The sequence below is a fragment of the Colletotrichum scovillei genome, assembly GCF_011075155.1.
Source record: "Colletotrichum scovillei strain TJNH1 chromosome Unknown Contig00002, whole genome shotgun sequence".
Lineage (NCBI taxonomy): Eukaryota > Fungi > Ascomycota > Sordariomycetes > Glomerellales > Glomerellaceae > Colletotrichum > Colletotrichum scovillei.
In genome coordinates this window covers 1,422,002-1,435,094 of record NW_023336260.1, presented here as the reverse complement: position 1 = coordinate 1,435,094, position 13,093 = coordinate 1,422,002, and the positions used below count along the sequence as shown (strand labels likewise).

At 52.6% G+C, this 13,093-nt stretch overlaps 3 protein-coding genes across 3 annotated transcripts; 2 read left to right on the top strand and 1 right to left on the bottom strand.

Annotated features, from left to right (window-relative positions):
* The first annotated feature begins 1,030 nt into the window (after positions 1-1,030).
* HER10_EVM0012621 (PNG1) lies at positions 1,031-4,267 on the top strand. The gene is made up of 2 exons (XM_035482014.1): positions 1,031-2,417; positions 2,473-4,267. Exons 1-2 carry the CDS (start codon positions 1,876-1,878, stop codon positions 3,350-3,352), a joined length of 1,422 nt encoding a protein of 473 aa, XP_035337804.1. The 5' UTR covers positions 1,031-1,875; the 3' UTR covers positions 3,353-4,267.
* Positions 4,268-8,551: 4,284 nt separating this feature from the next.
* On the top strand, positions 8,552-10,408 carry HER10_EVM0008316 (9-cis-epoxycarotenoid dioxygenase 1; the record flags this gene model as incomplete). The annotated part of the gene is made up of 6 exons (XM_035477843.1): positions 8,552-8,761; positions 8,882-9,005; positions 9,089-9,465; positions 9,528-9,665; positions 9,737-10,113; positions 10,147-10,408. The coding sequence occupies 6 exons, from the start codon at positions 8,552-8,554 to the stop codon at positions 10,406-10,408; spliced, it is 1,488 nt and encodes a 495-aa protein (XP_035337433.1).
* A 246-nt stretch (positions 10,409-10,654) lies between these two features.
* Positions 10,655-12,374, bottom strand: HER10_EVM0011874 (uncharacterized protein; the record flags this gene model as incomplete). Its single annotated transcript, XM_035481288.1, has 6 exons — positions 10,655-10,706; positions 10,763-10,899; positions 10,964-11,207; positions 11,294-11,506; positions 11,568-11,656; positions 11,733-12,374. The coding sequence occupies 6 exons, from the start codon at positions 12,372-12,374 to the stop codon at positions 10,655-10,657; spliced, it is 1,377 nt and encodes a 458-aa protein (XP_035337748.1).
* Between the last annotated feature and the right edge of the window lie 719 nt (positions 12,375-13,093).

Below are 13,093 nucleotides of genomic sequence, written 5' to 3'. Positions count from 1 at the left end.
AGGGGGGCTTCTCCGCCCCCAGGGACCGTTCGGCCGTCGTCACCGGGGAGGATTGCGTCGCCGTTGCCTGGCTTTTTCTCGAGATTATTGCCCGCCGAGGCTACTCCGTCGAGGCTAGAGCAACGCAAGCCTTGGCACAAACGAGAGCAAAGGATGTGAAAGGACCGCAAAAGAGTCGCAGCTCGAAATTGTGCCCCTCTGAACAGCCCGAGAAGGGCTTGGCGCGAGAAAGGTATGTGGGAGGAGGACGGGAGGACGTTGGATAGGTAGGTAAGCTCGCGACGGCGACAGGGCAGTTACGTAAGGTAGACCAGCTCTATTCAGGATTCGTCACTAGTAGCCGGACCAGGTGCTTGTCGTGGGTGAAGCCGTAGGACACGGTGACTGGGAAGTCTGGAGAGAAAGAGAGCCGTCTGACTGATGATTGAGTGTTGTCGTTGGCCAGTGGCGGGGGGGGGGGGGGGAAACGGGAGTACGGGAGTACGTGAGCGAAAGAATCCGCCAAAATGGAGAAAAGAGCAAGGAGTTCGATGGCTGTGATTGGCTCAAGAGACTCGTGATCCCTTAGGTAAGATGGAGACGGTACGTACACAGTAGGTACGTACGAGGTTTAGAAAAGATACATGTCGCGAGGTACAGTACATCCGCAAGGTGCAGACAGGAAGGAGAGGGAAGGAAGGCACACACTGCCCTCAGTCTCTGGATTGCTCTTGCTCACTTGGGACAGAAAAGACGGAGTCGTGGTACGTGCCGGGGCGGATTGAGCGGGATCCACTCTGGAGCGATCTGGCCCCTGTCATTGGCCCGAGTTGCACAGCTTACGCGTAAACCGCCCATGAGGAGCCAGCCAGAGAGCGGCGTGCGTACGCTTTCTGCTGCTTTTCGCACTCCTCCCGCTCCCACCGTACACTCCCCCCCTCTGTTCTGTGCCTCTCTCTCTCTCAGTCTCGCTCACATCTCTTCCTTTCTCGCTACCATTCTCTCTGCCTCTTTTTCTGTCACCTCTGCCTGTCCAAAAGTCTACTCTTCTGAATACACCCCCCTCCACCCCCCCCCTGGACCTTGACCTTGACCCCTTCCACTTCCCTTGCCTCTCTCTCTCTCACACTCCTCACTCCTCTCTTCCACCTTACGCCTTACGCAGACGCAGCACACGCAACGCAACGCAACTTCTCTCCCACCTCTACCTACCTACGTACGCTCGCTCGCTACCTTACGGATACTGCTGGCGTACGTTACGTCCGCTCTTTTGCTCCCATCAATTCCCCTGGCGGCCCACTCCCCAATCGCACCCTCCTCTCCGCCCGCTACCAACCCTTTCAACACCCCCATCCCCCCCCATCCCATCCCTTCCTTCTCGACACCGCACTTCACTCGCCTTCTGAAATTCGATTCTCGATTTCTACCGACGACAAGGCACCGAATCTTGCGAACCAACAAATACTCTCCCATAGCGGCCACGATCGCTTCGCTGGGACTCGCATTCACCCTCATGACCGACGCCTGAAATACTCCCGACCGACCCGGAAGTCCAAGCTAGAAACTCTTGGCTCAGGAACTCTCGACAGTGCCGAGCCTCGACTCTTCCAACTAGCAGACGAGAAGCAAACCCGGCTTTGGAAACAACACCATAGGCAGCTCCAAGCCCGACTGGAAAACACAGCAGTTGCGCAGCCTTTGACGACTAACATTTTCGACGACAACGACTTCCACTCTTTAAGTCAACCCATCTCGCCGACCTGATCTGACACCAATACGATTCAACTACCCGACGACCACCGGGAGAGTTCCGTCGAAGACTCTCTATCCGTTTCTCCTCCTCCCTTCTTCGACGCCCTCAACATTAACATTCACCTAACCACCGACGACTTTGAGATGGACGGCCACGGTTACCCCCCGGGCGAAGGCCCCCCGAACGGTGATGGAGAGTACGGTGAAGAATGGGCTCGCGACCTGAGAGTAAAGTTCGAGTCACTTCTTCGTGACAAGCGTATGACCGAACTTCGAACTACCTCTCGCCAAGGCACTCCTCAGCCCAGAGAGAGCGCAAGCAGTGCCAACCTCCGTGGTCTCGCATCACCCGGTCCCGGTCGACCTTCAACTTCACACAGCTCAACACCCATGCCGCCGACACCACCCGCTTACTCTCGCCACCTTCCCAAGATTCCCACACCACCCGCCGCCCACGACCGCGATTCACAAAAATTCCGCAACCTGATGATCAGCCTTTCTCTCACTCCGACAAAGTACGAAAACCCTGGTTTATTGGACGAGGCTCTGCAGTGCATCCCCCTCGACCGGATATACGGCGAGGCGGAAGAGGAGTGCCAAGTGATGCAGGCCGAGGCTGAGAGTATGGGAGATGGACGCAAAGCCACTTGGGGCTACCAAGATTGCGTGATCCGCGCACTACTGAGGTAAGTTGGATGTTTCCACCTGAATTCTTTGAACACAGTCTAATCGTCTATTCAGATGGTTCAAGCGATCATTCTTCACCTGGGTCAACAACCCTCCGTGCCCCGTATGCCTTTCGCCCACAATCGCCCAAGGCATGACGCCCCCGACGCCCGACGAGAGTGCATGCGGTGCGCTTCGGGTCGAGCTTTACAAATGCTCAGCCGGAGATTGCGGCGCCTACGAACGGTTCCCCAGGTACGGCGATGTTTGGAGACTGCTGCACACCCGCAGAGGACGTGTTGGAGAGTGGGCGAACTGCTTCAGCATGCTTTGCCGTGCCATGGGAGGCAGAGTTCGTTGGATCTGGAACGCAGAGGACCACGTCTGGACCGAGGTATACTCCGAGCACCAGAAGCGATGGGTTCACGTCGACGCCTGCGAGGAGGCATGGGACAATCCGCGCCTCTACACCGAGGGCTGGGGTAAGAAGATGTCCTACTGCATCGCCTTCTCTATCGACGGCGCCACCGATGTCACCCGCCGATACGTACGCAAAAGCGATTTCTGCGCAGAACGCAACAGATGCCCCGAAGAGGTTCTGCTCTACATCCTGAACGAGATCAGGGGCCTGCGTCGCGGCAACATGAACAAGGATGAAAAGTTCAGACTCGAGAAGGAGGACAGCCGTGAGGACCGCGAGCTCCGGGGATATGTCATCAAGTCTATTGCCCAGGCCGTCACCGACCTCGTTCCTGGCATGCCCAGCCCTTCGGCGAGCAGCGCACCCCCTCCCCGTCAAGCAGCTCCTCAAAGACGCGACGACACCAAGCTGCCTGCTGAGCAGCCCGGTCGCCAGACCGGATCCGCGGAGTACCTCGCGGCACAGGCCAACGCAAACGCAAGGCATCACCAGTTCCCCCCGCACGACCCGAGCCGCCGCCGCGACCTGCCTTGAAGCATGAGCGCAAGCTTTGCGGCCGCGATTTAACCCACACGATGGCATACCCGCCACACAACCTCCTGCCGACCCGAGGCCACTTCTTTTGCGGGCTGGCAATATCTGCTACTTTTTTCAAGATACCCAGTAGATGCCAGAACCCCCCACCTCCATGGCCCCGAGGTCGTCGCCGCTCATCCGCCATGATGAGCGGCTTTTTGCACAAATGTGCAGCACCTATCAAGGCAATGATAATATTTTCTATGTCTAATCTACCTAAATCCGATACATTGAAAACAAAAAACAACGGCATCATAGACCGGCGCTCCGTCCCTATATATCAACTCGGTACCACTCTTCAGACGGCCGTACACATCTGATCGTCATCACCCTCTGGATATCGCATCGATCTCATCGGGCAACGGGGCTCGAAATGTATCTACCACCACCTCATTTACTTCGCTTCATTTCCTTTGTCGAAAAATATCGCGCGTTGGACATCCGCTGGATGTCGGCGATAACAGGCGCAACCATGGGATAGGCAGGGCTTGCCTGGTCACTTTTATAAACAAATCTGCCTCGCACGACACGAGGCAGAAGGGAGAGGAAGCCGGCGATCGAGGTTCGAAGCCAAGGGACAGCAATGGCTCACCATCGCGCCGAGGTTCTTCTGGAAGGGGCGTTTCGGGGACTTCCACACGTGTACGCTGGGTTGTGTTGCATCTTCGAGTCTTTTTTGCATGAGCGATGAAAGGCACCAGATACGCTTTCCATCTGGCCGAAATGGAGTTGACGATTGAAGAAGTTTTTTTTATTTACTTATTTTTCTCAAAGAGAACTTTTTGTTTCTCTTGTCCCTCTGAGGAGAGGACGTAGATGGAGACATCCGGACCGCGAGCTTGAGAAGCCATGTCCGCAGGATTTAGAAAGCAAATTTACCAAAGTTTGAAACGTTCAATATTATCTTCCTTAAGGTGCAATGTGAACACTCGACGAAGCTGGAAAGGCAATATTCATCCATCGATGCCACCTGATTATCCTCACATGCTCATCAAAATCCTGATGACCTTCATATTCAAAGAGGTAAGGGAAGCATGCCATCACGATCATGCGTTCATGTTCACGCCTTTACGATACAATTGCCTCACTGTCGGTGAGGTTGATGCAAGTTGACGCTGCGATGCATCTCAAAAGTGGGGGGTTTTGTTCGCAGTCCACTGTCCACCCCATTATTCTATTCAAGCCCGGCCTTGATCTATGATCTATCCCCGATTCACCCGCCCCGTTTCGTACCTTGACTTTTAGAGCGCAGGCTGTGGGATGGAATGGTTCCCCGTTGAAGATGGCGGCATTGGCATTTGGCATTGGGCTTTTTTGCCGCGCCGGGCTATGGTTTCTTGGCTGGGGGTGGCGCGACAGCTACGGCGGGTTCACCACCTGCCTAGGGCTTCCGTGGCTTCTACTGTGGTAAGTAGGCAAGTCATCAAGATCTTGGCCTTATGTGTGACGCAGCCACAGCCTACGTGATTCAGCCCAGGTGAGGCGAGGTATGCATTCAAGATTGGTTAGGCGAGACAAGGTAAGGCAAGGCAGGAGAGCACGTGTTGTGGGCGAGGCTCTTTCTGCCTCTGAGAGCCGTGATACCATACCGTAAGAAGGGGGGAGTTCCCGCCAAGGATTTGGGATTTTCGACGTAGGCGGTGCGGACTCTCTTACTCTCTCAACGGGCCAGGGATGTGAATTGGTTTTTTTTTTTTTCCAAGATTTTCCTGGTGCATGTGGTTATGGCAAGGGTATATTTGACGGGAAGGCTAGGAGGGGCGTTTATTCTCGCTACTGTTAGTCGAACGGGCGGGGAAGGGTGTTAGAGTCTCTGTACATATTTTAGAGGCGGCCACCGGGAACAGGGACGACATGGGTTTAGGTTTTCTTGAAGGAAACGGAGATTGGCATCAGACGAAGGGGGAGACGACATTCAATTAACGGAACGGGCGTTGGCGAATGGCACGGCATCCATCATCGGGAGGCAAGGCACGTAGTACGGTAGTAGGCAAGCAAAACAAGTAAAGACGGATAGGCGGCAGGGCTGGAGGAACTGAGTGAGAGGGAAAAATCGACAAAGGTTTGAAAGGGCTTGATGGGAAGCCGGCCGCCGGGTTGGCGTCTTGGCAATCCGGCAGTGCAACTGCACGGAGGTGGGGTTTCCCTCCCGGTGCCTACGGATACCTGACCTTCTCTTGTTGGTTGAGTACGGAGTACTGGAGACGGGGGATTTTCTTACTGTTTCTTGGGGGGATTGAATACGCGAGGAGAGGATGTGATGCAGAGTTGTGGATGGATTGTAGCAGTTGGAACTTGGAAGTAGAGAAAGTAGCAGAGTCGGGAAATCGGGATCTGTTCCTATGTCTTGTTTCTTAACTTTTGAAAGGTGTTGATGCGTCTGTCCGGATACCCGAGGTTTCCCTTTGCGACTGCCCGCGCAGGGGATGAATGTGGTGGTATCCCGCCGGAACAAGCGCCCGCGCCCGCGCGCTTGTACGTGTGTGCGCTACTTCGTACAGTATGGTATGATCGAATAGAAAGAGGTTCAGATTGGAGAGTATAGTGACGACGCAATCCCGCTCAACCACGTGATACCTAACAAGACGGAGAGGGAAGTGGAAGAAAAAAGGGGGGACACCTCGTGGTGGTGACCTTATTTGGACATAATCGTCCGGGTTTGAATGGGTGAAATTCGAAAATTGCACGAGCTCGTCGGACTTTTTGAGTTGTCCGATGATTGGGACGGGTGAACCACACAGTTGGAGAGCAAAGGTTCGGACATGGACCGCCGGGTGGACCGTGAGGTTTCGGTGATCAATGAAGCGGATACTGAGAGGAGAAGGAGAAACACTGAAATGTAGTGGTGAGAGCAAATCACGACAGAGGGAAAAAGGGGAGAAGCCAGAGATCAAGAATTGGCCGCTGGCACTGGGCAGCGTGTACTCCGTACCCTTGCTCCGTCGTCGTCGGCGGGATAGGCACAGGGGTTTAGGTGGTGACGAAGACTTGGGTCGGAATGTGGGGGGGAGCAGGGAGGGAGCAAAGACTCTCGAGACCGAACAAAAAAAAAATCTGGCGTAATTCCCGAGCGGCTAGTGATTTAAGGCTTGCGCGTTCCGTCTGGCGCCTTTTTGGTATCTTGTTCTAAACCCGTTTTGGCTATAGTGTCCCGTTCGTCCCAAAGTAGATAAGGCACAAAAGGGGAAAAGGATACTGAGGTATGGAGTAGGTTGCTGCACGTTGCGTACTTGCGGAGTGCCGGTGCCGACGGAACGGGGGAAGCCAGTGATTTTTAAGATGAAAGGGGGCATCGTCTTTTGAGACGGGATGGTGTGGGTATGGACCGTAGGGTGGTTGCACTGTTGCAGTAGGCAGACGGGTGGTGTTGTATAGATATTAAAATAATGACTGTACAGGAGGTGATAGAGCCGTGGTACGGGAGGTATGGGGCTAGTCCGACGGTGGTGATTGGGTGTGGTAATACGAGGTACGAGGAGCAAGCGAAGGGCTAGGCTGAGCGCCCTTCAGCCTTGAGGAGTGTGGATTGGGAAAGTCAGGTGACGAAATAGGTAAGTACATTGCTTCCGAGGTGCTGGATCTGGGAGTGTCGGAGATGGAGCTTTGCTTACAAATTGGGATCAAGCTTTATGGATCCAGGAGATGAAATGTAAACATCTGTGTTGTGGGTATTGCTATTGTTAGTGTGATCAAGGGCGGCTTTCGTGTTGTCGTTTCGACAAGGCATCATTTCTTGGTGAAGTATTGTTGAAAGATCACATTTTATTAAGCCTTCGATCACTTTTACTTGAGAACTGGTTGTTGACTTGAGGTGGCAAAGCCAAGGAGCAAAAGCTGACAAGGTCTGGTTGTTGTTAGCATTGAAGCATGAAAGTGATGTTTGATATTGTTTGTTTATAATTCTGAAAAGAGTGCAAATTCTGGAACTGTGTGTTTGGGTCTGTTGAAGAAACCTGAAATCTACATATCTATTTTGCTAAAGAAGATATATCCCTCCTCTTCTTCGAGTCATATGAATGACATTCATTCTCATGTTGTAGGTTCTTCACCCATGCCAAACATCTGGAAATGTGAACGAGGCATGAAACAATTGTTGACCAATGACAAAGCTGAAAGCAGACACTATGATCAGAATGGTAGTCTTACCTTGAGATCTCCATGAAGCTCTAGCTTGTATTCTTCCGCGTACTGGAATATTATATCGACGAAAATGAGAAGGGGATTGTGGCATAAAATCTGTCTGAGTTAATTTCGAATAGGCTTTATGATGAATGTATATTATCAATTAGAGATATGATATCTGAATAGAGATACAATTTCCGGCTCACCATGGCGATTAGATTTACTATCATGAAAATTGAATCTCAAGAACTTGGCTGTCTTGTGTAGGTAACTATAGCATGGTGAGTTTATTGGCCGCTTTAGAACGTAACATAACATCAGCCAACCCATACGCTTGGGTTTTCCCGAGGTGTTCGGACCAAGAACTATGTCTCTACACAGGACGTGATGGCATTTTAAATCATCACTCACGGTAACCTCGCGCTTGTTTGATATGCCGTGTCCGCTTACAAACTCTCTCCAGCCGCGGACTTTGAGCTGGCGGCCCGGGGAGATAGGGCGGCTGGACGAGCTGGACCAATAGCAGCATTGGCATTTGGCATAGCCAAGCCCGCATCAGCTAATTGGTATCCAGTTTAAACACGGCAATTAAGAATTCGGCGCCTGGCACGTTGCCGAATGATCATCGTTTCGAGATCATGAGGTATTCTACGACAGCGGAAAGCATGTCGGGAGGAAGAATAGTAGTCGTCGGGGTGCAGCCCGGGGTAAAGTGGGGCTACCGGGCTCACATGGCGGGGACATTGGCCATCCCGCATTTGCCGCTTGCGGGTGGTACGAAAACTTGGTACCAATCCCTCGTGGTCATCGTCTCAACTGATGGAATAGAATAAAGGTTTAAATATTTCCTCTCCGCATCGTGGCAAAGTAGGTTTTCATCCCTCGTCTCGAGGTTTCCAGTATCCCGCCCAACTTTGTATATTCCATTAAAACGTTCTTCTTGTCCCACCCGCACCCACGTCTCCTGCACGCGCCACCACCACCAACACCAAAAACCCGCAACCGCACCCGAAGATTTACAGCTCAGATCGCACAATGGCGGGCCACTTCCGCGCCTCGCTGGCAGACCCACCCGCCAAATCCTTCCCGGATCGGCCCCAGTTCTCGGCCTTTATGAAGCCGTGCCGCTTCGAGGGCGAGGTCCGGAATCTGGAGGTCGTCGGCACCGTTCCCGCTGAGCTGGACGGCGCGTTCTTCCGCGTGATGCCCGATCCTCAGTTTCCGCCGTTTATTGAGAATGACCCTGTATGTACTTGCGTCGCGGTGCATTTTCTTTGTTAATTTTGGTTCAATCGCTTTCTGATTTGCCAAGACACATTTCATTTTTGGTTTGAACTGTTAAAATATGATCTAACTCGATGTTAGTGGTTTAATGGCGATGGAAATGTGTCGGCGTTCCGCTTTCACAACGGCAACGTCGATTTCCAACAGAAATACGTGCGAACAGAAAAGTTTGTTCGAGAACGAGAGGCAAACCGAGCTCTAGCAGGTTAGTCAACTACATCCATATTTCTTCTCACATAAGGATCACGACTTCACGACTCTGACACCCTATTCTTGGCAATGATACAGGCGCATACCGAAACAAATACACAGACGCAGTCGAGTTCAAGGTCCGTACCACAGCCAACACCAACATCTTTTACTTCAACAAGTCCCTCCTCGCCATCAAGGAGGACGCGCCGCCGTACCTCATGGACCCGATCACGCTCGAGACAAAGGGGCTCTGCGACTTTGACGGCCAGCTGCCGAGCTGTACTTTTACGGCGCACCCCAAGCTGGATCCCGCCACGGGCGAGCTTGTGTGTTTTGGGTATGAAGCCAAGGGTGATGGGACACCTGATGTTTGTTATTTTAGCATCGCCCCCGACGGCAAGTTTCTCGAAACTGTGTGGCTTGTGGCGCCAGTCGTTGGTATGATTCATGATTGTGCTGTGACGGATAATTGGGTATGTGTTACTGGGAAAGCACAAGACTTTGGATTTGTTTGTTTGCTGACCTTAGTTATCAGGTGTTATTCCCGATGATTCCACAGATTTGTGATATTGATCGGTTGAAGGCGGGAGGGGAGCACTGGCAATGGGATCCCAACGTGCCCTTCTATCTAGGGGTCCTACCCAGACGCGGCGCCAAAGGAACCGACGTAAAGGTAAAAACTATACCGCTATCCTCGCCATGCTCTGAGTCTGAAAGCTAACCACATCTCTCTCTACTCCAAAGTGGTTCCGCGCTCCAAACGCATTCCCAGGCCACACCACAAACGCCTACGAGACCCCCTCGGGCAACATCGTCTTCGACCTGCCCCTCACAGACAAGAACGTCTTCTTCTGGTGGCCCGACGCCGAGGGCAACGCCCCAGACCCGCACGACATCCGCGCCGAGTACGTCCGCTTCGAATTCGATCCGCGCGCCACCTCAGACTCGGCCCTCGACCTCCCCGCGCCGACGCCCATCCTCCGCCACGACATGGAGTTCCCGCGCATCGACGAGCGCGTGCTCTCCAAGCCGCACCGGCACAGCTTCTTCGACATGATGGATCCCTCTCTGGGCACAGATTTCCCTGCCATCATGCCCGTGCTGGGAGGCGGGCACCCGCTGTATAATTCGCTGGGGCATCTTGATCATAAGAGCGGGAAGTTGGAGGTGTATTATCCTGGGTCGCGGCACATGGTGCAGGAGCCTGTGTTTGTGCCGAGGGGGGAGGATGCGGAGGAGGGAGATGGGTTCTTGATTGGGCTTGTGAATAATTATGGGACTATGTCGAGCGAGTTGCATGTTATTGATACCAAGAGGTTTACGGAGCCTGCGGCGGTAGTGAAGGTGCCTATGAGGTTGAGGGCTGGGTTGCATGGGAATTGGGTTGATGGGAAGGAGTTGCGGCAGTGTCAATGATGCCACTGGCGTGAAAGCACGTAGCGAACATGTCACTTGTACATTCAATGATGTCTTCTCAGAGGAGATACCTATGTGCAGGATTAAATGAGCGCGTACTGTGGAACTTCACCATCGATGCCGGTGTATTGACTGGTGTCAAAGATGTTAATGAAAGAGGCCAGATTCTGTCTCCTGACTAGAGTCTAGATCTCCATTCACTGCATCGTCGAACTCACATTCCCTTTCAACATTTTTCGACCAAAGTTACACTGTTGTCCCGATAGGTCCAAACCGGATGTTGGACCACGCAACTTTGCTATCGAAATATTAGCTACCACAAAGGATCTCGTACTGACTCTTCCATAGACTTACGCATTGGGATAATATCTCTCGACCTCTTGAGGTCCTGGTCCATTACCCAACGAAGGACAAGAGCCTCGCTGCGCTCCCGGAAGGCCCGAACGGTCCGGTGGAAATGTCGAATCAAGCCAAAGGTTATTAGCCCAGTGCTGTGTGACAAAGTTAGTGCGCTTTCAGGAAGGGAGGGGTGCTTTTGACTGATAGTGAACCTACATCATTCGAGATGGACATTGCCAGGACCATGGGGCGTCGCAGGGCCTCATTGTGACGCCCGTAGCCGCCGACTTGAGCGAAATACTCGGGATCCTGAAAGTTTGTGGGCAAAGCTTTGCAGTAGTCGGGACTCAGTCCGCTGGTGTCTGGGAATCCGGGGTAAGATGCCGTGGGTGTTTCGATCCTCTTTCCATCTTGGATGAAGAATTGCTTGACACTGTCTTCAGAGAACTGTGTGACTACACTGTCCAAAGTATTCGTATCAGTAACCACTCAAGGATTTCAGGCGGTTCTCAGAAATGTAAAGAAACTCGTGATGAGGGCCCTCACGTGAATTTCCTACCCGTATCTACCGTCTTTCCCTTGCCGTAAAATTCCTTGTCGCCAAGTCTGTATGGGTTGTAGTCGCATCCGAACCGGTCACATAGAACTTGACCCGAACCCCCTGTGTTGGCAGCATCACAGTCCGGAGCTTCACAGACTTGATAGCCGGTGTCGACGCAAGGTTTTGAGATCCTGGAGTATGAGTGAGCATTGGAGTTCCTGAATGTTTCGTGGCATTCTGTTAGTCCTGTCATCTTATTGAGTGCGCCCGGGTTCTTACCAGACGTTGAATTCGGCGCAGCAAGCCCCGTAATTTCCTGTTCCGCGGACCTGGTCGGTCTCTGAAGGTACCCAACCCTCGACATTTGCCTACACCAGTAAGGTCAGTCAGTCGAGACACACAAAGTGATAGGCACCAAGTAAACATGATGACGTGGACACTCACCTTCCCTCCGACAAAACGATTACTCCTCGGACAACTCGCATCACAATACCCAGTCCCATACCTCGCCCCCGCCTCATTAGTAGGATACCTCGCCATACCACCATCAAGCTCCATAGCCACAAAGTACAAAGCACTGTTGATAGCACACTCAACGGACGACAGCTCAACATCAAAAGCGAGTTCATTCCCCATCAGCACAAAAGTCTGATACCGATCCGTCCCACCCGGCTCCAACAGAAAGACGCGCGAGTTGACGTTGGAAGAAAAGGCATATTGCGTCACGAACTTTTGCGACAGGGTGTTACCCCCAATGGTGGTGATGCCGTATCCGTCTCTATAGCTCTGCGCGTCTGCTCCCTCGAGAGCGCATGTTGATGTGCAAGACGCGGTCGTGTTGCACTGCGCGAGGTCCCATTGGTTACCGGTGTAGCAGTTGCTGATGCTGTTTGCGTTGCGGAGCCAGCGCCATTCTGCGTCGAGGACGACTTCGGCGTCGATGGTGGAGCAGGAGGTTGTTCCGTTGATGGCTTTGCTGCAGTTTTGCCAGGAGAGTCTGGGGTGTTGTTCTGGGACTAGGTTGCCTACTTTCTGAGCGGTCGCTACGGTTGCGAGGGTAAAGATGATGGTGGGTAGAGGATGCATTGTATTCTACTGGAAATACTGAAATTGAATGCTTGTGGGACGAGTAAGACAATTTTCAGATTGAAAGCAGCAAAGTGAACTTTCCACTAGGTAGCTAGAGATTCGTGGGCACTTTATGTCCTAGCGAGATATCTAGATAGTGTGTTTTGAAGGTGTTGTATCATTGCAAAAGACATATAAAAGTAGGATGTTTACAGCCAAAGAAGAGACTTAAAAGAAGATTGGAGTATTGCTGTGGTCATCCGGGGGACCAGTGCAGCTCGTAAATGTAAGGAGCCGGAAGGTGCTCCTCCTTGCGGCCGACACCATAAAAACATGGTCTCGGCAAACCCCAATCTGACCAAACAGTGTGTCGACTGCTGACGTAGGATCCGGTTGAATATGAGAGAAAGTTGTTGCTGACATATGGTGAGTCTGCTTCTAGAAGACCCAGACTCATCGGGCGCTGCAACCTGCAGGTCAGTCCCAGCATGGCAGTCTTCGGGCTCATATTGCGAAAGCTGCTTCTCGAGGAAAACTTCTGAAAGCGGTATCTCGAGAGAATGAAAACCGAAGGAGGTCAGGTGCAATCTTTGAAGTATGTGAAGTTGTTTCGCCACGAATACAAAGGCTCGTCGTTCGGGGACGACCCGGTTCAAGGGTTCCGGGCGATGCCGACCGGAAAAGTGGACAGCCGCCTCGTTTTATCGGCCCCACAGTCACCGGGTCCCGATGAAGTG

Excerpts from the sequence above, each read along its gene's own strand:
- HER10_EVM0012621 (XM_035482014.1), top strand. The coding sequence starts at position 1,876 with ATGGACGGCCACGGTTACCCCCCGGGCGAAGGCCCCCCGAACGGTGAT. Across the intron at positions 2,418-2,472 it reads GTGATCCGCGCACTACTGAG|ATGGTTCAAGCGATCATTCT; the intron begins GTAAGTTGGATG and ends TCGTCTATTCAG.